Raw genomic sequence first — 25,118 nt, 5'->3', positions numbered from 1 at the left:
GTTCCTGTCAGGACAACCAAGGAAGTCAGCACCTCAGGTCACCTTTTTTAAAAAAAAATGGCGAAAAACGCTTATTCACTGCCAAATATGAGCTACTTTAGATGTGTAATGGCTGCAGGTTAGGGTTTCGGTCTAGGGAGAGGATTATACATTGTTTTATCTACAATAATATGCTAGCCAATCAGAATGCAGTCCTAACAGGAGACATTCATGTTACCTTTGTAAGGATAGCTGTGGGGACTCGCTATGGTGAGGAGAAAAAACATAATTGGACATTTTAAATTGGGAGAAAATAAATACAAAATAATAATTGGTCACTCTAAAATTTGAGATGACACTGTTAACAGTATTTACAATTTGTCTGAAATATTTCAAATGTACACAGAGGAGGTTGTGTGGTCCAGTGGTTAAAGAAACAGGCTTGTAACCAGGAGGTCCCTGGTTCAGTGACCCTGAGCAAGTCACTTAACCTCCTTGTGCCCTGTCTTTCAGGCGAGACGTTGTTGTAAGTGACTCTGCAACTGATGCATTGTTCACACATCTTAGTCTTGTATCTTGTAAAGTGCTTTGTGATGGTGGTCCACTGTGAAAGGTGCTATGTAAAAATAAAGATTATTAAGGAAAGGATACTTCCACATTCTGATTGTGGGAGGTAAATAAAAGATATATATATATATATATATATATATATATATATATATATATATATATATATATATATATATATATATATATATATATATATATATATATTTTTTAAACTACATTTGAATATTCTAACTTGTGCAGTCCTATATGGTATACTTTGGAGTCTTTTTCATACAGGCTTCGGTTCTTGATCTGCTGCTACACAGTACTCTGTCTCGCCAGTGTTTGCCCAGATTTGGAGTTTGGGGTCCGAGTTGGTAGAGTAAGACCCAGACCGAGTTTTAAAGCACTTCTTAATCAAAGCAGCACACACCAGCAAAACTGAGCTGAAAATCATGGAGAATCCACTGAGCATGAAGGCAGCCGTGTAGGTACCTGTTCGATCCACTAGCCAGCCTGAAAAGGAAAGAACATTGAAAAACTGTTAAAAAGGCATAGGGAAATAAAAAGGTATTACTCTTATGCTAGATGGATACCACTTAACACTGTAAGGTTGCTTGCTTGTTTTGATACTAAAGCATGATTTAGCCATCAAATCTATGTCTCACCCTGCACACCACACAGCTTTGCTTTTACCAGGTGAGACACTTGGGGACTATTTTAAGGACTGTTTTTCTTTTTTGTTCATAAATATTGTCTTAGGTTAAACAGTACTTTGGAAAACTAATAAACCCTCTCTTAAACAGAATGTGTTTTACTGGATTTAATTAATCAAAATGGGCTTAATACAACAGCCAAAATATTCCTTAAAACATTCCTTAGTTTTTTTTTTTCAATAGGATTCCACAGTTCTTATTATCTAAACAAATCAGAGTCCATGCAGAACTATAATGACCTAGAGTCTAATGTGAGAAACATGCATCCCTCACAGGGATAACAGTGTGCACAGTATGCTTGTTTTTATAAAATTGAATATTCAAGATGTTCACTGACCTGCGATCGGTGGACTGATAAGATAGGGTATTGCATGAAGGAAAAAGACCACTCCAAGGGCAGAAGAGAGGTACTGAGTTCCAACGATGTCTGATGTTACTACAGGCAAGAGGGCCACATATGCTCCATCAAAGTAGCCGTAAATCACTGAGAATGGCATTAATAGAGGGAAACTATGCAGGGTGGGAATCAAGAGACAACAGAGCCCATCCATGCCAACAGCAATCAAGAAGCAAAAATAACGGTACTTCTTCAAACACCTGAAAAAACAAAACAGAAAAACCAAACATATTATAGTAAAAGTGACCCACTACAGCCATTTTAAAAAACTGGAAATTTGGAGACTAATTTATACACTACTAAATTGTAGTAAATGTGGTGCTCTGATTGGCTTTTTAACTAGTGGTAGTACTGGCCTTGGATGGAACAGTCATGTTAACTCAACCTCCTATTTCGTTAGCAGCACAGGATTTCTACAGAGGTCTTGATGACATTTGGGGGAACCGTAGCATACTGACTGAACTGATGGAATGATTCTCTGTAGTGGTGTAGAATCAGACCAGCAGTGACCTAAGGGTTCCGTAAGTCACTTCATTGATCTGCTCATGCTCAAGTTAAGGTCATGTCATGGCTTACCTTAAATATACAGGGCTTGGGTGCTTTCAGCATTTAAGAATGTCAACCGGTATTAAAGACCACATATAGAGAAGGACCACCTGCCTATAGTGGCCGCTCTGTATAAAAAGACCACCTGGCCCACCTGTCCACTACTAAGACTACTTTTTCAGTCTTTATAATATAAACACAGGACAAGGTCTTCAGAACAAAGTCTGTTCTAGTCCACTCTCCTGTACTGTACAGTATGTTCATAAATCCTGCAATATTGTTTTCAACATGGTGGTTGCTGTAGTATCTATTAGTCACATTTCCTGGGTAATCTATGGGGAGTACAGTACATAATCCCCTAACCGCATGATGATAACTGCCAATGGGGTCTACTCTTACATGGTAGCTACTGGAAGAACATGTGTGTAATTACATGGAAGTCATCTGTCCTGTAAGTGTGGCTTGCCCTTAAACATTTTAACAATGTGGACATGTGGTGGAAAAAGAACGTATATGAATGATTATGGGGTAATGTAGTTATTCCACAAAAGTGCCCCAAAGGGGTTGAGCTGGTTGTCCATGGCCATCAAGTGAAATACCCACAACATACCAGGGAGTGTTCTGTTTATAGAAGAAGCACTACTATATGTATGGAAAAGAAAACCTATACGGCTAAATTCTGAGAATTGCTTTCCTCAGATCAAGCTCTGCCTCTGCTTAGCAACATGATATAATCTGGAGCATTGTGCTTCGTCTCTAATAAAAAATATTACATGTTAAAAATCAGCGCACCTTCGATCTGTCAGCCATCCAAAGGTGATGTTCCCAACGATACCAATCACCCCCAATATGGACATCAAGAAAGCAGAGTTCTGGTGGCTAACCCCAACGTTCAGGGCGTAAGGCACTAAATAAACAAATGGAACACTGCAGCCGTAGGCCAGAAAGAGGATGGACACTGCTAGCACCATGAAATCAGGCATCAGGAAGAAGCTATACTCCTGCAGTGACTGTAAGAAGACACAGCTGTTCAGGCAGTCTGTCCTAAAGGGCTGCCTTGATCTGCAGGCAGTCTTGGAGTTCAAGTCGTTTTGCTGTTTGTTGTAAGTGTTCTCTTCATCGCCAGACAACGCGGCGCTCAGCTGCTCTTCCTTAAAGGCGATGGGTCTCATTAAAGCGCCGCACACACACAGGTTGGCGACAAACCCCCCGAGCAGCAGGAGTGCCCCGCGCCAGGAGTAAAGTTCAATCAGATGCTGAACCACAGGAGCCAGAATGAAGGTCCCGATACCACTGCCTGACATAGCGACCCCGTAAGCCAGTGACTTCCTTTTACAGAAATATTTTCCTACCATGGCGATGGCTGGGGTGTAACAAAGTGCAAATCCAATGCCTGTCCATAGAAAAAAGGTGAAGGGTTATCCAAAGTCACATTTATACTGTATAGATACATGAGCCATTATATTGTCCAGTCATTTTTCTTTATCTCCATTCAGCTCCCTATAGCATTGTCCCCATGACATGAAAATACTCAAAAGGGTGTTTCTTTGTAATTAGGTCAGTTTTCTTTTTTACCTTGTTGTATTTGTTTTTATAATGATTGATTTTCACAAATAAAAATATATACACTTATTTCCAAAAAAGAGAAAAAAAAGTATTAATTACAAATGTGATTAGATAACTATACAGACAATGAATGTATGTATGAACTAACATCAACTTGGTTGTTTTAGACATTTTTCTAGGACGTCTTTGTTGTTAAAGTAAAGTTATTAATTAATTTAGTTATTACCTTGTTATATATAAAGTATAAGTTGTTTAATGTCAAAGCAGTGGTTCTTATTTTACTCTTTTCCCTATCATAGATAAATAAATGAAACTTGGTAACTCTCAGAATGTACATACCTGTGAGGACCCCCAGTGACAGATAGAGGTTCTCCAGGCTGGTGGCAAAGGAGCTCAGAATAAGACCAGTTGAAGCCATGAATCCTCCTAAGATTACTGCAAATCGGCAAGACAGGCGGTTCCCAATGAAGCTGCCAAGTGGGGCTAAACAAACACACTGTTCAAGTTGGTAATCATACTAAATATAGGATTATGTGCGATGTTTACAGTTATCAGGAGCCATGAGCTTTAAAAAATATATATTCTTTTGATAATGGAAACACAATATAGCTGTAATTATTTATAATATACTTTTATAACCAGAACGAGGAAAAAATAGAATAAGAAATTGTCTTTGCCATTAATACTTAAAACTAGATTGTTTTACACATATGAAAAATAAAAATAAATAAGCTGGTGAGAGAGGGGAATTTGGGGTCAGTTTATAATATAAAATAATTAAGTAAAAATACATCGATTTTGGATCCAGTCTCACACAAACTAATAACACAAGTACCATAGTTGTTGCAAATGGTTCACATGATTTCATTATCTTATTTCATGTTTTCTAAATGTATTTATAATCCAGCTGCGGGTAACATTCTCTTAACATTGTTAATTAAATCCACACGAGAGCAGTGTGAGGAGTACCATTTGTATTGTGTTTCACTTGGAAATGTGTTCATTGATTTTATTGCAGGGCTGCAAAAAGTCAGTGGATTATTTACAAATTTAAACCATTAAAAAAATGTTCAATTGGACCTTTGCAAATTGTTACACAATATATTATATGTGGCTCTATGCAGTACATATCTTATGCCATTATTGTTACATTTAGTTTTTAATATTATTTGTAATAAGGAAATCAATTGCAAGGCAGTTAACAGATTCAGTGTTACTAGATACTAGAAAGAAGCAGCCTGTTCTGGTACAAAGGAAGTAACTTTTCTTGTTTTGAAATCTGAGTAAAAACGTCACGTGTCAAGAAATATACTTTGCTGGAATTTGCCCGTTGTTTGTTATAATGGTTTCATTTTAAAGTGCGGAAAGCACATGCCAAAGTCCACTTTTAAAAAAAAAAGAATGTTTGACTTACTATGCTTAATGTTGCAACAAACATTCAGTTACATTATCAGCATGTTCTTTTTACAAGCCTTATCGACAAAATAACATCACTCAATACACTTTCAGTGCCATATGCTCATGCACTGACTTTATTCAGAAATGAACAGTGTTGATTTTCTCCAGCATCCACAAGACAGCCTTTGATGTCATGTTGACGACATTTATCTTCTATGAGGGTCACTCAGGCTGATGTCCTAACAACACCCTCTGTATCACATGCTCTTTGAAAACCACGTCTCCTGCCAGCCTGCTGCTGGTGTGTTGTGCCGACCATGAAGTGTGCCAGCCGACACAGGTGGAAAATGGATTTGGCCTTGCACCGAGCTCCAGTCCCCAATGTTCATTTGCTAAAGTCAACTGCTTATATGCACTTTCCTACTATATTATTATTATTATTATTATTATTATTATTATTATTATTATTATTATTATTGTTGTTTATTTTTTAGCAGACACCCTTATCCAGGGCAACTTACAACAGTTACAAAATATAACAGTACAAAGTACTGCATTATAAAGTATCACATTACAAGTTATCACATTATAGAATATCATAATAAAGTAAGAGCAAAATAAAGAATACAGTAAAGTATAGGTAAGAGCAAGTTTGACTAAGAGCAGTTACATATAGTAAGTATGATAAATGGATGAGAATGATTTCAGATAAGAGCAATTACAAAAAACGTCAGTATGGTTACCTATAAGAGTAAAATCAGCTACAAGATACAGTTATAGTTAGGCGCAGCAGTATTGGTACAATTGGATGCCATATACTCCAGTATAGTGGAGAGTTGAGATTTATAGAAGCGCTCTGAACAGGTGTGTCTTTAGGAGGTGCTGGAAGGTGGTCAGGGACTGAACAGTCCTGATATCCTTGGGTAGGTCGTTCCACCACTGAGGGACAAGGGTGGAGAAGGAGCGGGCTCTGGAGGCGGGGGAGCGGGGGTACAGCCAGTGGCACTGGAACAATTTATAAAGTAAGGGTGCTGAAAGCCATTGAACAAAACTGTAACGACTGTATATGATGGAAGCCATGCAAAGCCAGGGGGTGCTACCACACCCCCAGCACCCTTAGTTTCAGCGCTCTTGGGTACAGCTAGTCTGCCAGAGGTGGAGAAATGGAGGGGGCGAGAGGGGATGTAGGGAGAAATGATAGTCTGGAGATGTTGCTGAGGAATATGTTGTGTATGTTGCTGAGGAATATGTTGGGTATGTTGCTGAGGAATATGCTGCGTATGTTGCTATAGATATGTAACCAATCCAAGCAGCCAAACTAAACTTTGAAAGTGGGCAGTAGCTGTCACGTTATTGTACAAAGTAAGGCTTATAGAAATTATTGGCGGTGTTCAGCAAATTATCAAACCAGAAACAGAATGAACTGTGCAGATCTGTCAGAAATGTGCACATGATCTTGTTAGTGATTTTTTATTTTTGTAAACCGCCAGTGATTTCCTGTACTTAATGTGTATCACCTTTACTTTTACAGATACGGAGTGGGCAAAGAGTAAAAGCAGGTGTGAAAGCTGAAAGGAAAGCCCATCACTATGCTGGAATGAACTTAGAAATCATAGACGTACTTAATTATTCATATGCTATGATATATCTCTTCTTTATTCTTAGACAGACTAGTAATATAGAAACAAGGCAGTCCCGAGCTCACAGTGGAACATCAAGCAAGCTTTTCTGTCCTGTGGTCAGAAGTGGACTCCAGCATGCGTCACCTTTGGACAGGGATATTTTGAAGGGGTTGAATGGACGAACAGGTCATAAAACAATAATAATAATAAAAAAAATAATAAATAGCTTAAATATTTCACTTACCACAGAGCATTGTTGTGCAGTCCACCAAAGAATGGATCCATGCTGTCTTTGAGTAATCCTGAGCAAAGTGCATTTGGAACTCCACAAAAAAAATGGAGATACATCTAAAATACGAAAAGGAAAAGGTGACTTCTTAAAACTGTTGACAAAAACCTCAGATAGCATTAAAGTCATTAATACTGACAGCGCTTACGATATTACTTTTCAGCATATTTTAAACTACAAATGTAAATGAGAGAATGTTATTGAAGGGGTTAGCATTTTAATGACACATTATTATATAAAGCTTTATATCATCTTATAAAGGAATTACAAGGTCTGCTGTCGATGACTTAATTACCTGTTCATATAACACTGCATTGCTATAGCCTGTTAATATTAATAATTGACATAAATTGTTTACAATATGTTCATAGATGCAACACAACTTAATGTTAACCTTAACTCCTTCTTTTGCTTCCACACACAATTGTATTTTTTCCAAACAAGGCCTACAGGTCCTATAAACAACTATGGAATCAAGCTGACTATTGCCAACTAATGTTTCTGTAAACTGAGATCCTATCAAATCATTTGGCTTCTCACCTCCTTGATCATTTTAGAAATAAGCAGAACAAGTGCATTATTTTTTCAAGAACGTGTGGACTAATGATTTCATATGAAAATATTTCTGTTTGAAATTGATCGTTTCACCTTAATTTTGATAATTCAATATTCAATAGAATTGTTATCCAGCTCTAGCAGCTCTAGCCTCTGAAAAAGCCACACCCTGCATTTCTATCTCCTTTTGACATCTCTGTGGTGACACCCTCCCTAGCTGACAGCACAGGAGGGAGGAAAGAAGTGAGACTTGACAGAAACAGACTTCTGAAGGCATTTAAAAAAAAAACTAAAAAAAACTAAAAGGCTAACATGGCAATGGGCAACACCTGGAGTAGAAGGGTACTATTCTGCAGTCTGCATAACTTACTGTTCCTGTTCTCATGAAGGCATCAATAATAAACAAGGGTTCAATCAAAGGGTTAAAAACTACCAGATACAACATCAGTTTGTTAACCTGAAGAAACTGTTGCAAAGTTTCATTATATATATATATCTCATATTATATATATATATATATATATATATATATATATATATATATATATATATATATATATATATGAAAGCACAAAGCTCTTGAAGGATGCTTAATTATATACTTACAGATCCATATCTTTTGTATTTCAAAGAACTGCATCTACTTTAAACTCGCTCTGTATAACTGGATTAGGACTTTTTCAAATGGTCACTCATTTGGAAAAGCAATGTCTAATCCAGACTTGCCAATGGCTCTCTCCCAGTGAACGGAACTGTAATCATAAACCCATGTTGTTTTCATGTCCTTGCTTGACCTGACAGGCACACATTTGTGTGGAACCCAAACCCATACTTCTGATACTGTAATTTAATTTCAACACATTGTGCAGGTAAATAACTTTAAGGGTAAAAATAGTTCCTGCTGTTATTTCCTCATTAAGCTAGAAGGCCATTATAATCTCCATCCTGAACACGTAACAGAAAATCAAATCCTTTCAATTGAAGCAACCCTTTTGTAAAACGTGTTGCATAAATAACTGGCTGTATTAACCTGCATTAAGTGCCAAATGGCCACCCTGATCATGCCCCTTGTATACTCTCTACACGTCCCATCTTTAATCACCAGTAAATAAGAACATCAGTCCTTAAGTCAATTAATCTGCAAACACAAATAAAATATCTGAAATGTGTGTTAGCATTTTTTGTTAAAAACTAACGTGTCATTCCTGCAGCCTGGTATACTGTGCTACTGAGGTCTCATGCTGCAGTGCGATGTTCATAGGGAAGAGGGAAGATTATTCTTTCATTCCTAAAACCTGTGTAGACTGTAACCAACTTGTCTCATCTAAACTCTGGAGCGCACTACAATGGCATTTTCCAGTAGGTTTAGCCCCCTAAACCTTTTGGTAGTTAGCGAGTTAATGAAAATGAATAGAATCTAACTGGTGAATGAATTATTACAAATTATAGAAGATAAGTGACACCACTGGCATACATTAACATCATTTGTATAATACTCAACAAATGGACCACTGCCCAGAGCTATGAAAAATGTGACTGTGCTAAATGTAATTCAGAACCTCACTGTAGGTCAAAGATGAACATCAGAATGCTAACAGAATACCTACTGATTAAACAGGAATGCTTTTTTTTTTCAACTTAGTTTATCCAAAAAAAATCTCTTCGGACAACAACGACAAAAAAAGAAAAAGAAAAAGAAAAAAGATTACGATTTTAAAAACTCAACACCAGACATATTTTGGTATAGTTTTGCCACTACTTAGTCTTTACTGCACAGCTGCTACATGCAGTCCAAACTGAATGAAAGATCTCTTTTAATCACCAACACAAACCCGACTGTGTTGAAACTACTGTGTGAGCGAACATTACAGAATCTACCCAAGTTGTCTCAAGATTGATTGCCTCTTATCAATATTTCCATGTGACATCCTTTACTGTAGTTTAGAATACAAAATCCCAAGTCTGTTGCCGACTGACTGTGATTAGTACAATGTACTATGTACTAGCCTTTGATAGTAGATAGCACAGTGCCTTATTAACTTAAAAAAAAGCAAAAACCTATAGGAGATCTCACTGTTAAGCTTTTAATGCTAGATAAAATTAAATTAGGCATATTATCTCTAAATTCAGAAAGGTTCAATTATGGGAGCCACAAGGTAATAGGTTTGGAAAATAAGTACAAAATGTCAGTAAACCATCATGAGAAGAATGAAGGAGTGGTAACCAAGGATTTAAAATCAGTTTTCTTATCTCTTATTAGCATGCGCAATATTAGCACTCTTTATGCCAAAGATCTTTGTTCTTCTCTTTCTTGCATTTTGTTTTGTTTTGTTTTTTTTTACTTCAATTGCACTTCCTTCTTCTTGGTGCCCTGTCACTTCCCATTGTAAAGGTCAGTTCCCAGGCCCCAGTCTCATTTGGTTGACTACGTGATTGAGTCTGACACAGGAAGTAATAAAATACTGTACCAGAAAGAGAATTTTAGGCTTTCTAAAGCTCGAGAGTGCACAGAAAAAGACTATTTGGTCCAATAAGTCTTTAATTTTAGTTAATTTCAGTAAATATTCATCTATTTTCTTGGAAAATATATCCCTTCCCTATTTGTTCCAAACTTCTACATTTTTTAAATGATGTCCCCCAAATTATTCACCAGTGCGAGCAACTTTTCCAGGAGTACTTTTTGCTCCTATTTTAAAGGAAGAGTGTGGCAGAGCACAGCTCTGCTCTTTAGAAATTGGCAGGGATGGGGTTAAATTCCTCTACCTGCCTGAGTTCATTGTGTTCAGGTGGCGGGGGTTGATTAGATGATTAGTTTAATTAACGATCAATCGGCATCCAGCCAACTGACATAAAAGGAGGCCTCTGCTTCTCATTTAGGAGGAGGGAGCTGAGGAAGCAGGTTGGTGGGTTGGTGGGTTGGTGGGTTGGTGGGTGTGATTTTTGAATGTTTTGAATCCAGTGAAGGCATTGCCCAGCCTGGAAACCTTTATTTTTGTGAGTGTATTTTTGCTTTATTTGTGTTTAAATTGCTTTGTTTTGGCCCTTGTGCCCTTTCATTTTTGTGTTTATAATAAAATAGTTATTTTTTTGAACTCCAGGCTGTCTCTGGGCCTCTATCCACTCACCAGCCTGCCACATTTGGTGTCAGAAGTGGGATAGCACCACCTAGAGGCTCAGAGCAGTATTATTATTATTTTTTTAACTTTTGGGATCTTTTTTTTTTTTTTAACATGGGAAAGAAGAGCAGACAGCGGCAAAGGCAGGACAAGCAGCAGCTGAAGAAATGTAAGCTGCTGCAGCCACCGCTGGAGGACCCGGCCAGCCTCTTCCCCTGGTGTTCCTGGTGCGGGAAGGAGGACCATCGTTGGCGGTCCTGCCCAGATGTGCCACTGGCAAACTGGTGTGGCCGGTGTGAGGAGGATGGCCACAACTGGGCAGGATGCCCCTACAACCAGGTCCAGGAGGAGGTGCAGTGTTCACCCCGGGTATCAGGGGCCACCCCACTACCTCCAGCACCACCACCTTCACCACCGTCCCAGGAGATCTGGGACTGGTTGATGCACCCTGAGGCAGACCTCGTCCACGATCTCCCCATAGTTATCAACACACTGTGGCGTCAAGATGGGGAGAGGTAGGAACAATGGAAGGAACAACACCACCCGGCGTCCTTCCCAGAGGTTGCCCTCATGGTGGTTAATTACCTGGCGGTAGACATGGGAAATGCCCTGGTCACTCCAATAAAGAGGGGTGAGCCGTCGCTCCCAGAGCCAGAGAGGGGCGAGGAGCTGCCGTCGCTCCCAGAGCCAGACAGGGTTTACTAGTTTACTATCTTTCAGTTCTACTTTCTCGTTTTCTTGTTTTGAAAATTAGTGCCTCAATCGGCTGGTGTCGCCTGCTGCTCCGCATCGGCTGGGGCTGCTGGTGTCTCCTTTTTGTTTTATAGGCCTCCCGAGGGTCCGCTGCCGCCGCCTCCGCCACGAGAGGGAGCCGGGCCGCCGTCGTCGCCGTGCTACCTTGGAGATTCGGGGCCCCCTCAACCAAAGAAGTCTTGGGGGCTCCGACATCAACCACGCCCACCACCACCCACCAAAACAGCCCACCCAAGGGACATAATTGGACTCTGGGGGGGTGGGGGTTCATGGCCGATTGCGGCCGGTGTACGTTGTACATGGGGGGAGGTATGTGGCAGAGCACAGCTCTGCTATTTAGAAATTGGCAGGGATGGGGTTAAATTCCTCTACCTGCCTGGGTTCACTGTGTTCAGGTGGCGGGGGTTGATTAGATGATTAGTTTAATTAACGATCAATCAGCACCCAGCCACCTGACATAAAAGGAGGCCTCTGCTTCTCATTTAGGAGGAGGGAGCTGAGGAAGCAGGTTGGTGTTTGTGATTTTTGAATGTTTTGAATCCAGTGAAGGCATTGCCCAGCCTGGAAATCTTTATTTTTGTGAGTGTATTTTTGCTTTATTTGCGTTTAAATTGCTTTGTTTTGGCCCTTGTGCCCTTTCATTTTTGTGTTTATAATAAGTTATTTTTTTTGAACTGCAGACTGTCTCTGGGCCACTATCCACTCACCACCCTGCCACAAAGAGTAATCTTGATTTACTTTTAAATGATTTTAAACCTATTGTTAACAGTATGTAGTAAGGATGCTCTTTTGATGGTATGGTTGAGGTATAGCCTGTGGTATTAGGTACCACCAAGGTAATATTAAAAATTAGGGGTTTATAATTACATATTTAATGAAGTTACAGTGTCATTTTTTTAAAGGGCCTCTCACTTAAATCTTCATAGAATTCCAACGGATTTGTACCACTTGACCCCTCCAGGTTTTAAATGTAAGCATAATGGGATCACTCACTTAGTTATTACCTAGTTAGAAAGTAGGACTTAGCTAATAAATTACTTAACTTAAAAATGTTGCTAATGTGATTATTCAAGTGTGGTAATTTCACCTCAGTAGGGTCTTCAGGGTCAAGGCATGTTATTGGCTGTAGAGCATGTCAGTCAATAGGGAATCAGTTGCTTTTTTTAATGACAGGATTGGGTATAATTTCACTCACCAGGTAACAACTTCCTATGCACTGTTTTGGGGAATGTGTCTGTTTTTATTGCACAGTTGATAAATGGGAAAGTGGATAATAAATATTAAGGTGTATGTGGTTATGTTGAAAATGGTACTACAGGGAAGTCTTGTATGATGTTAATTCAGGCCATAAGGCAGTATAGAGAGTCCAGACATGGATTGTGGTTACAAGCACAGAGAACATTTATTTTTGAAATGCTTCAGACCATACCTTGCCTAGTTCCACAGTTCCATTCAATAGCATGCATGTCAGAAAGTCAGGTACTAGCCCACTAGTAAACCCATGTTACTCGGATACACCTGAGGCACATCTACACAGCTCTGCCCTACTCGCACTGAGAAATATTCCAGAGGATAACCCAGTAGGTCCTGCAAACTAACTACATAGGTCACTTATAGGTATAGAAACCACTTAGGAAAGGATCATTAATTTAGCAAAGCAGTGGTTCAGGCAGATAACTCACTTTTAAGATAGATACAAATCATAAACATCAAGCATATTAGGCACCCTCATTACCAGAACAGCCACCATCTGTTTTTCAGCTTCATCTGGGGGAGGGGGAGCTCTATCCTGCACAGTACAGTTTGTGCCATGTCTGCACAAATCATTTCTATAAAAAAAGATTTGGTAATTGGAGGACTTACACATTTGCTTGTTACGAAAGCTCATGGCATGTGACAAAGGAATGCTGAGAGCATGGAATGTTAATTAAGCTTCTTAGTGACACGTACGCCCCCAGGTCTCCATGCGTTGTGACCCAGCGAGTCCAGGGCCCAATCACAATACCACAAACACTACAGGCCCAACATTGAAGCTACTATGGGTTACCAACTACAGTATACTGGTAGCGTTTTGTCAATTTAATGTAACCCAGTAATGATCAATGTTCCATTTACACCACTAAAACTCTCAAATGACTGACCAAAAGGTAAAACAGATCCACAAGGCTTTACTGAGAGGGCTATTCAAAGTCACGTTCATAAGGACGCCCTATGTTTACAAGACATCTACTGTAACCTGAACAGCAATGTAATCTGTGGAAAATACAAGCCATCTATTGCCAGTTCAGCAAACTGAAACCCTGCAGTGGGATCCCACTAGAAAATAAGTCTGTGATACACCAAATTTAAATACCCTCATTCCCCAGTGCTTTCCGTTCAGCTTACCTTCGAATATTGACTACAGACCACTTACTAATGAACTATTTTAGAAAATCCTCCCATAAATGAAAACAGTGCTATAGATAATCATTAAGTACATTCATTTGCTGTACACAAAAGTCTAGTATTGATATACGACCTATCTGCTGATGTTGTAACCCGAATCATAAATGTTTACAAGCGCCCCTATCAGCACAGCACTATTTAAAGTAGACCTAAAGAAACAGGACTTTTGTTGAAACCAAAAACACAAAGCTTGGCAACAGCATTATACAGCATTTCAAACAACAAGGCCATATAAACACAAACAAGTTCTGTTCAGGTGTCCCTTAGGCAAATATACACTTTTTAAAACAACTTTGTACAGTACTTCTGTTGGAATCCCTTTTCCGCTATTACTTCATTGCACTGCTGTAGTACTGAATTACAAAGTTACAGTGTCTAAAACTGCAGATTGACACAGTTATACTGTAGAAATACACAAGTTTGTTTTTGTATGTGGTTTACCCCACTCACCTGGTGACAGCACGGGTGCAAATGGTGACAATAAAGCAGCCAGCAACGATCATCCATCCCCAGCCTCCGTCTGGAGGGGCAGCTACCAGCACCTTATTAGTCTGAGCCATGGTTGTAATAGAGCTCAGTCCTCTTAATCCCCTTTTCAAATTTCAGTTAATAGTGCTGAGCTCCTGCAGTACTTTGTTCAGTGCAGCTGCAATTGCACAGAATGCATGGAATGTTATCTGATGAGGGATCTGCAAGACAACACAGAAAAAAACACACACACACATATATATATATATATATATATATATATATATATATATATATATATATATATATATATATATATTAAAGAAAGAATATCAGGAGGGATACAATTTTCACATATTGGGATTAAAATGTCAAATACCAGTCTGAGTTACACCTTCAATCCTGTTGCTCATCACAAATAACATTATAAAAGGTAAACTTTAAAAAAATAGTCTCAAACCAAGCCCAAGACAAATATTTCCTCTTTCCTCTCCATTGTCGAATTGTCCCTTCGCTTTGACAAAACACCAAATTAGAAGAGTGTATTTGTTAAGTCTTTTATTTTTTCCCATGAACCCACTCCTAACTTTAGACCGTGTTACAGCTCAGACTTGACCCGCTGTGTTTTTCTTAAATAAATCTCCCACACCCCCTCCTGTAGTAGCTTGCTCTCCAAGACTTCTGCTGGAAAGAAATAGTGAAGAAAGTGTATTATTGATTTGCTGTTTTCTCTTTTGCTACCCAGACAGGCAACAAGCTCATAAATACAATGATGTCATTTATCATTTAGCCTAATCTGTTAACACTTACACCAGAGAAATAGTAACAGCAACGTTTTCACAGGTGTGTGTGTGTGTGTGTGTGTGTGTACTATACCTATTATACTTGCCTTTCGATTGTCTAATACAAAATGTTCCTTTCCAATAAGGAAGAATAACCTCTTCAACACCAGTAAATGTTTATTTTTTTTTTTTTTTTTAAATACTGGCAGTGTAATGAAAACTAGAATTAAGGTCACATCACAAACACAAATGGTTTCCTACTCATGTAGTACCCTTTACTTCCAGTATGGAAAAAAAGAACAATAAAGAAAGATATGGGAATAAATCCATGTACTGTGTACTAATAATACTAACTTGTATAAGAACTGCATTTCTTCAATTAATATATTACAAGAAAATACACCAAGACAATTATTCAGATTTTAAAGTATATTAATTCTACAGGTGAGGCCCCTTCCCCAGCACCATGATCCCCAAGGTTCCAGTATCCCTATAGCAACCACAAAATGTGACCCAAGAGGCCTGCATTAATTCCTTCCTATTATTTTAGATTCTCAATACAGATGAGCTCAAGCAATACATTCCCCATTCACAAGAAAGCTTTGCTAGTAACGTATTCAGCAAAAAAAAAAAAGGATTAAACAATGTATTAATAACTAATAGCATTTAAAAAAAATATTATGCAACGTGAAAAAATAACATTATAATGTAAATCAGGCCAATCGATTTAGTCCTCCTTACTGTAAAACAGCTGAGATCATAAACTGTCTGGCTCTCACTTCATATTTTATTAACAATATTGAGCCACCACATGATATGAAATGTTTTTCCCTAATTTGTCAACTGAATACTTTACATTTTATAATAGATCAGTCTTACTAGGCTGTATGCTAAGGTATAAAATAACATTGGCTTCCAGAAACGTTTGTTAACATGTGACTATTTGCCTCTTTTCTATATTTTTGCGTGAATTAATTTATCAAGTTATTCTGCACTTTTTTGTTCAATATTTTTTTTCAGCATTTCATGGCCCTACATTATATTACTTTTTCCCCCAAACCGGTTCAGCTTGAATGATGATGCAACAACCCTGCTGAAGAATAAATACAAACCCATAACTGCTCTTGGCTGTCTCATGCCACATTTCCAGAATGGCTCTATGTGACAACCGCTGAGTGGACAGGAGTCCAGTTACAGTACATCTGTGTAATGACTTATCAAGCATTCATCTCCATTATCAAAGGTGCAGTGCTGACCCTATGTGCCTTGGGATTGAGGCACTGTAGTTTTCAAAACAAGAAAACGAGAAAGTAGAACTGAAAGATAGTAAACTGAAAGTGTAAGCATTATTAAACACTGTTTATTGATTAATTCGATCATTTGTTTACATATAGGGAGAATAATACAATCCTCTTCAATGCTGTTCATTTAATTCATTTACACTCCTACCAACAACCAAATATCATATCTGCAATTAAACTCACTGAGTGGCTACATTTCACAAATGCAATTGCAGTAAACACCAAACGCACATTTTTTGTACATTTTTTTGTACAGTATTTATTATTTGGTGCATATCTAATTTTTGAACCCTGACTCCTACAATGTAATTGTTTTAATTGTATCCCTTTCAGAAACCTCAGGTCTATTGCCGTTTATAAAGTGTGGGTGTGTGTGTGTGCTAACAGCAGGCATTTAAAACACCAAAAACATCAGTGACAATGTACCCTGACAGTGTCATGTGAGAAAAGGACCGCGCTAAGCTCACAGCGTGGAAACAATTGGCATGTGATCTGTTCAGCCTAAAGCTTGCAGCTTAAAGTCAAGTAAAAGCAGCCTAACCCGAAACAGATCATGATTAAGAAAAGGCAAGGCGTTGGTTATAGATGTGCATTCAATAGAACTGTCACCCGCCCAAAGTGGTGGTTAATGCAGACATCCTTTCATGAACTGTCATTTTGTCAGTTACGTAGATAAAGTGCAGTACAATAGTCTATCAGTAGTGCAAATAAAGCATCTGTTTATCAAAATCATGGTTCCTTTTTTTTTTCCTACTTTCCTGCATCGCCTACTCTTCTATTCAGATAATGGGTTTTTGGGGGAACAGTTTGTTATAAAATCTTCAATTGTGCTTGTTGCATTCTTCCAAAACTGTTAAGTTATATACACATTTTAAAATGAATCCAACAATGTGTTTGGAAGTTATAAACATCATAAGTTTTCATAGAAACAAACATAAAAACAAGAAAACGTATAAATACAGCATGGGCTAGATTCTCAGAGCTATTTGTTCCAAGTCTTCATTACTACTCTTTTTCGAGTATGAAATACAAACTACTTACCAGCCCCTTAATTAATGTCTGAGTTATTTAATTCCCTTTTGCGTTTTGACTTTCTTATGAAAATAACCTTTGATAGTCTGGAGCAAATCGTTTTGAGAATCTAGCCCTATGTGCGCTGAACTTGAAAACAGAGCAACCTTTTAAAACAAAAAATTCTGTATTTTGTATGTAATTCACAGCCACACTGGATCACTGCTCATTTTCATTTATCATATTTTTATGCTCAACTCTAAACTTTCTAAAAACAAAAAAATAATGTATTCCCTTTGGTAACACTGGTAAACAAGTTGGACATGTTTTCTTTCAGCAACTTCATAAACAACTTTATTGCTGAAATGAACCATAAAGGACGATGTGTGAATAAACAAGGCATTGCATGCTGAACAATTAGAGAGCTAATTTCTGGAAAGAATAGCTGTTTGTTTGAAATGGGACCCTGTACGGACACACAATGTCTGATCAAACAATGGGTGCGATTCTGTGTAGAAATTAGATCTGGTTTAGAATTCTACATTGGTACAAAACAGATAAGTTCCCAAAGGTGTTATCTTCCACCACTTGTCCAGGGACATGAAGGAAGAGAAATTTGAGCTTGAAGCAGGTCTGTAGTAATCAACTTGTCTTAAGGTGGTTTGTTGCAGTTTATGAATAGGTCCTAGCGCATTTCTAGTATATCCAATTTGATATTCATAAAAGTACTCTAGACTGTTGTGGAGTTCCTTAACAATAGCCTAGAAAAGTATATTGAAGACAGCACAGTATTATATGAAAGGAAAAAAGAAAGCTGTAAAGAAACAATGGTATAGAAAGATCTCAAATGTTTTCAGTACTAATTAAGAGTAATATTCTAGCATTACAGTTTGTCTTCACTTCCATCACATATCAAATATTTAATTTACTAAATCACAGTAGCCACATTTTTAGGGTCAGGGGCAGAAATTACAGCGGCGCACCCCTATTTCTAAAAACTACCAACCACCAACATGATAGAAAAGGGATATTAAGTATTTAAACTGTTAAATTAGGATCTGAGATGAAACAGTTGAGTTAACAGAGAACACACAATAGGATATCAAATCAGTACACAATTAAATATTAGGAAGTCTATATGCATGCAGGGTTATTTAAAGGAGAGATATTGAGCCAATACACACAAAGCCAACACATGCTTCCTATCATTTCCTGTGATGAAGGCCAGCTTTACTCTTGGATCATGTGAGTGGCTCAGATCAAATAAAAGCAGAAAATAAAATCTCTGCCAAACAATTGGGGACATAATGTGCTAACATTAACAAGAGGTAGGAGAGCCTGGGTGGAACTCAATTACTAAAATGACATGCTGTGTCCAAAAGAGGGTACAGGACACAAAAAACACATGCAATCAAATACTCTATACAGTATTCTACTCTTAATTTCTGATAAATACTGGAATCTTTAATTTTTTTGTTACCTCAATTAACAGTTGATGTAGTTTTCAGGTTAGTATACTGGATTCAATCATATGAACCGGTTTTGAATTCTATAAATTGTATGAAATGTCTACTTTCATAATTTTACTTTATTTGAATCTCCCACTATTACATTCAAAAGAAAAAGAAAGTGCAACAGAAATTAATTTGCCATTAAAAGCCCCTAAGAGACTCTTTTCAGAAGACAGCTGGAGACTTGTATCCTTTTACTGGTGATAACGGGGTAGAATCATTTTGGCCAGAGGTGATATTTCTGACTTTAGCCTTAATAGCTACCTCAATCACACTATAGTGAAAAGGTGCATTACAACTGTCTGATGAACACTCGTATAGATTAAATGATATAATTTCTGGAACTGCTAAGTCAATTGTTCTCAAGTCAGTAGGGAGTATTTTTTCTGGGGGCACAAACTCCGTACTTTAACACAGAACAAAAATGCATGCATAAATAAGCAATAAAATTGTCTGAGACAGCAGGTACTATTACCAACATGACTGAAAGGATAATTAAGAGCTGTGAGGGTCTAGCAGTGGTCTGCTGTAGCCGCTGAAAAGCATTAAATGTATTCAGATGTCAAAGCACCCCTGTGGCTTCACTAGATCTCTCAGAGCCTTGTCTAAACACTCATTGGTTGCACTCATAAACCAGAGTGCAACCAAGAACTTGTCCCCCTGCAACACACTGCGGGACACAAAATGACCAGCCACATAGTTTAGAAGGTATTTTAACAGCACAGCACTTCTCTCGTTTGTATTTATCAGTGTTGATTTGTCCTCGTAGCAGTTAGCAGAAAGTCGATAACATATATTATGCAACCGTTTGAGTTAATTAAAGAAAGGGGTCGGCTTGTCAGAGAAATGATTTTACAAACTCGCAGTGAACTGTGCAGTCCTGAAGGGTTGGTGAGTTTATCTAATAAATGACAGCGTTTCTGATGATCGCTGGTTGTCACCAATATAGGTCAGGATAGACCCATGTCTTCAAAAAACTAAATCAAGTGTTAAGGCAAAACAGGGTTCAACCGAATACTTTGGCGCTAGTCCTAAAAAATGTCTACAGCTGGTTTTATACTGAGATGACTTGTTTTGCAAATGAATTAGGTGCAGTTGATCAGGCATTAAATTAGACACCTGAGATTCAGCATATGGCATTTTCTTTGTTTGTTGTATGTGATCCTTCACAGTGAAGGTCACTGGGTTGCTCAGCAGAGCCAGTATTGGTCGAAACAGTGATTAGGAAGGAGAAACTCTGTCTGTCCTTAGAGATGTCCAAATTCCAAACAAACAGCCTGAAAGCAGGAGTGCCCAGTATCCACAAAGTGGCCATTCCAGTCAGGCGAGAAACAGACATTTTAAACAGGCCTTTTAAATATGCTTTGCTCTTTACTTTTCTCATTTATTGAAACTATGATAACTGTGGATATATCTCAGGATATTTAGTGTCATTCTCTATTTGATTGTAAATGGTTATGTTCATACATTGTTATCACTACAATCTGTCAGTTTAAAATTTGAGTTTGCCCAATCTTGGTACTAAGATGCAAGTACAGCATGAATGTGTGTGTGAGCTCATGAAACAGTTCAATACACACTGTTCTGTGTTTAATTTATGTGTTTTCTGACTCTTTGCACCATTTCTCTGTTTAAACAGTCATGGGAAATGAAGATACAGTCCAGTAAAGAATATGTAAAGAATTTGTAAAGCCAGTTTCTGGTAATCCAGTTAAGTGCTGTGTACCAAGTGTGAAGCCTCTAGTGCTTGTAAAACTTTACAATGAGTTTCTAATAAAATCTGTCATTTCTGTGACACTATAAAATTCCAGTCATATGACGTGAATGGCTCCAGGATGACTGCTTTGACAGTTACTAGACTAGACTCATCTGCAGTATTGTTTTTTTTTTTGAAGTGTTCAAAAGGAATGCAATAATAACGTCTTTTACGTTTGTATTAAATTGAATGAAACGTTTGCCCTCAATTCTTCCTGAGAGGAATAAAGCAATCATTTTTCTAAATGATACAAGAAACAACTCATAAAGCCATCATTTTTTGTTTTATATAAATATTGGCCCCTATATTCCAGGATCCCCAAACAATGTCCAAAAAAAACAGAAAGGACCAGATGGCTTGTATATGTTAAGATGCAACAGAAACCACTTTCTCAGTGATAATCTCAGCACCTGGATGGGTCTGTATGAACAACAACTGTTAGAGGGTATCAAAATCCATGTCAACAAAGCTCTCCTTCTGTTTAAATACTGCTTGAAATGTTTGATTAATATAAAGCAGTGGGTCACGCTTTATTTTAAGGGACATTTTTTTTTGGTGTTTATTAACTGTTAACAAACAGCTAATAATCATGTTAATGTAGATTATTTATTTTCTGTTAACTGTTAGTTAATAATATATAATAGGCCAGCTATAACTACAAACACCAGAGCCCTATGAATGATCAGTCAAACATCAGAGCCCTATGGATGATCAATACATGATCATATGCTTGAAATCAGTTAAATTACTGTAGCAATGTTTAGCAAATTAAATCAGGTTTTTATTAACCCTAACCCTTACCTAAAAAATAACAATGTTTGTTAACAGTTAACAAAGAAAAAACAGTCCTTAAAACAAAGAGTGACCATGCAGTGCTCCTGTGGACAGAAGGCATTTGGTAATGAGATTCAGGGCTCTAGATTATTCACAAAATGAACTCAAAAGTTGTTTTAATGATTTTTATACAGTAAAGTTGAAAAAAAAACCTCTATTTTAACTCTTTGTATACAGTAAATTTGAAAAAAACTCTATTTTAACTCTTTTGGAAAAACAAATAAAAAATACATTCAGTAATACTGCAGCATTTCATGAAAACGAAGACCTAATTTATATGTCTTGTAATACATTGTAAAGCATTAGCATATTGTTATATATTGTCTTTGCACAGCTAGGATTGATACCAAACTATAATTTATTAAATAAATGACTTATTGTCATGATAATTGCAATCAGATCACCATTAAATTGCCTTAAAATGAAAAAGAAATTCGTTAACTCAACAACCTTTTCCACTTTGGACATTAACCTGAATAAAACAATACAACTGTATTTATAAGCCCCATGTATAGCAAACAGATATAAGCTTAACAATTTATAAGATTTGACAAGCTATACCTTTAAAAAGAAAACAAACAAAAAAACATAATGTATTCATTTTCCAAATTTAAATATTAACATTGCTTTGGTCATTACTTAGAAATATCCTCTGACTTTAGTATTTAAAATACGCTATGCTTGATGTTTTCACTTCACTAGATAACTATGAATGGGACATATTTTGTGCATAATGAAAAAAAGAGAGTTAGATGCTCAGAATGAACTCTTCAGAATCTAGATTCCATTACCCGATATACCAAATGTCCTTTAAAACAAAACGCGCTGTGTTGTATTTTTTTAATACTGCTTTATTAAAATAAAATATTTTGTTATAGATTTTGGAAAACTTTAACACCATGTTTAACCCGACAACAGAATCGCTTATTTCTGTGCACTTTCTCATCTTGTTACGTTTCGTATGCAATAGAGTACCCCAGTACTTACCTAAATTCAGCATCACTTGTGTGGCGCTCTCCAGCCTTTCTCATCGTTGCAAATGTAATTTATAAATATGCAAATCAGAATTGCATTTGCATCTTTAAGAGGTAACAATTGTCCACCCTCACAACCGATCACTAAAAAACAAAACCAAGCCAGAAGGACAAAAGCACTTGCACAAAGTGAACTCAGTCAGGCTGCGTGATAGAGCTATAGCAAACCCCTCCTATACTTACAACTCCTAAATAATGCAAAGCTATCGTGCAAATTATCAGACCCGCCCTTCAGCCTATGAGCTTCTTATGTAAAGGATAGCCTTTATGTTCCAACACGTGTCAGCAACAAATGACAGTTGCCCACCATAAAATAATTTGCTCTCTGGTCACTTTTCAAAGTTCCATGTGGAATAAAAAAAAAAAAAAAAAAGTGTGTTCATAATCATGTCCACGCCTTTTTTGTCACTTTTTACACATAGAAAACCACACATACTTACCGTAAGGCATTGTAAAAGCCATGGTCCATTGTAAAGCATGGTGAATCTGTGGAACTACATGACAAAACAGTTCTGAAATGTCAGGTGTGGAACACTGCTGTTCATTTGCAAATGTTTGTGGAAATTTTACTGGTAACATTTTACCATATCTGGTGGTAATTGTTTTTGTGTGTAGATCATGGGTGGATATTATTTGACAAACACCTGGATTTCACCTTCACTTTACCCAAAAAGAAAATGCAAACTTGCAGTTGATCCCACTCTAGCTTGTGTTCAGATATGGCTCTGCGATCTTCTATTGCAATTAAAACCAGACATCATGTTCTCACACCATTCAAGTCATTTTATCACCTCAGACCTCAGGTCATTGCATTGCTTATCAGTTACATTTCACAATGTTTCTATATTTCTGCTTCTATTCAAGGTCATTTGCAGCTGTGGGTTGCATTACAAAAGCAAGTTGCTTACCATGTCTGTTTGGTATCAGTGTCCATGTTTGTTCAGTTTTAAAAGCACAGCATAGGCCCTACTGCTATTTTACTCTTTACAGAACATGACTGTTTGAAAATCAAGCTTTATGTACACTATACAAAGTAATAACTACAGATGGCATAAAACCTGCATGCGCTCTGCCATAGATGTCTCTTGTATGTTCTGTTATATGCTTTGTATGTGTTTTATATTTTAATGTATTATTTTACCAAGAATGATGTAGCAAAATTTAAATTTCCACTAAAATAGTGACATTCAGTAAAATTCTACAGCCTTAAACTATATGTGTTAGGTTTCAAATAAATAAAACCTGCACCATCCGAGCAGAAATATAATTACACAGACTGGACCACTCACGAATAAACCTTTAAAAAGAGCTGGCTTTTACTGCTGTGCATCTTAATTCACCTGAAGTCCACAAACATGAGCTGTTCCCCAAATAAATCATTAACTAATATTAGGTGGTGGTTGGAATGCTTGAATTGAAAGGTTGTTTACTATGCAAAATATACAGCAAAAGGATTGTATAACTATTTATATACAGAATGTTGTTTGTCAGACAATACATCTAATTCCTCCTCTTTTGACTTTTGAGTTGACTGTGTTTCCACTAGGAAATTCACTACACGTGTTGAACAAAGGGACACAAGATCACTTCAAAAAAAAAAAAAAAAAAATTGAAAACCTGGTCCTTATCTAAGGATTAAGAAGGAGGAATCTATGTAAATATGGTAGTGAATCTGCACCCCAGTTATAAAAATGTGCGTCAAGAGTTCAAAGTTAAGCTGGGGGAGAACATGTACAATTAATGTGCAATTGCCAGTATAGGAGCATCACAGCTATATTTCCATTCCATTGAGGAAGAACTATTAGCCACACTATAATGATATTATAATGAATGTCGGTGATATCGATGCCAGAAAGCAGTATGTTTCTATAGAACTGTTAGCTCATACTGTGTTGCTGGATTTACAGCTTTGTGTTTCTTGGTTAAACAAATATCTTTATTTTAAATTTGTAATACATTTTGATGTTATTAAAGGCTTGGCAAAAAGTACATATATTACTGTAGTTTCAGTTTTAAGAATGTGCTTATCAAATTATGAAAGCTTTTAATATCAGTAGTTGTAAAACTCAATGGGTAAATTGTTAAAATTAGGATTCATACATCAGTACCTGTAAGAGCTATCAGCAGCTGACAGCCATGAGTATTTTGAAATCTAAACAGTGTGACAAGTTTTTAAAAAATCCATTACTTCAAAACTCTCAGAATCAGAATGGTGAAACTATAAGAAACTATAAGAAAAATATGTTTCAGTTAGTGCCTTTTTCAGAGTACTGATGAGGAAATCTTGCTAGCACTTCTCTATGCGAGCAATGCAACTAGGTTGTTAATATTAGATGATCACTTGATTCCTTGACTTGGTTTCTTATATGACACAGATTAGTGCTAATTGGGGTCTGTGAAACAAGCCCTTAGTTTTAGCAAAAAAAAAAAAAAAAAAAAAATTGTTATAAATTTAAATGTACTAATCATTGAGTCTCTATTGAGTCACAT

At 37.2% G+C, this 25,118-nt stretch overlaps 1 protein-coding gene across 1 annotated transcript; it reads right to left on the bottom strand.

Annotated features, from left to right (window-relative positions):
* Window positions 1-750: 750 nt before the first annotated feature.
* LOC121326259 (monocarboxylate transporter 12-like) lies at window positions 751-23,358 on the bottom strand. The gene is made up of 7 exons (XM_041269493.1): window positions 22,582-23,358; window positions 14,382-14,620; window positions 7,018-7,121; window positions 4,093-4,236; window positions 2,980-3,580; window positions 1,582-1,841; window positions 751-1,044 (listed from the first exon to the last, which is right to left on the bottom strand). The coding sequence occupies exons 2-7, from the start codon at window positions 14,489-14,491 to the stop codon at window positions 818-820; spliced, it is 1,446 nt and encodes a 481-aa protein (XP_041125427.1). The 5' UTR covers window positions 14,492-14,620; window positions 22,582-23,358; the 3' UTR covers window positions 751-817.
* Window positions 23,359-25,118: the final 1,760 nt, after the last annotated feature.

This window comes from Polyodon spathula, chromosome 13 (assembly GCF_017654505.1).
Source record: "Polyodon spathula isolate WHYD16114869_AA chromosome 13, ASM1765450v1, whole genome shotgun sequence".
NCBI classification, from domain to species: Eukaryota; Metazoa; Chordata; class Actinopteri; order Acipenseriformes; family Polyodontidae; genus Polyodon; species Polyodon spathula.
Note: the sequence above shows the minus strand (reverse complement) of the source record. Positions and strands in the feature narration are given on the sequence as shown.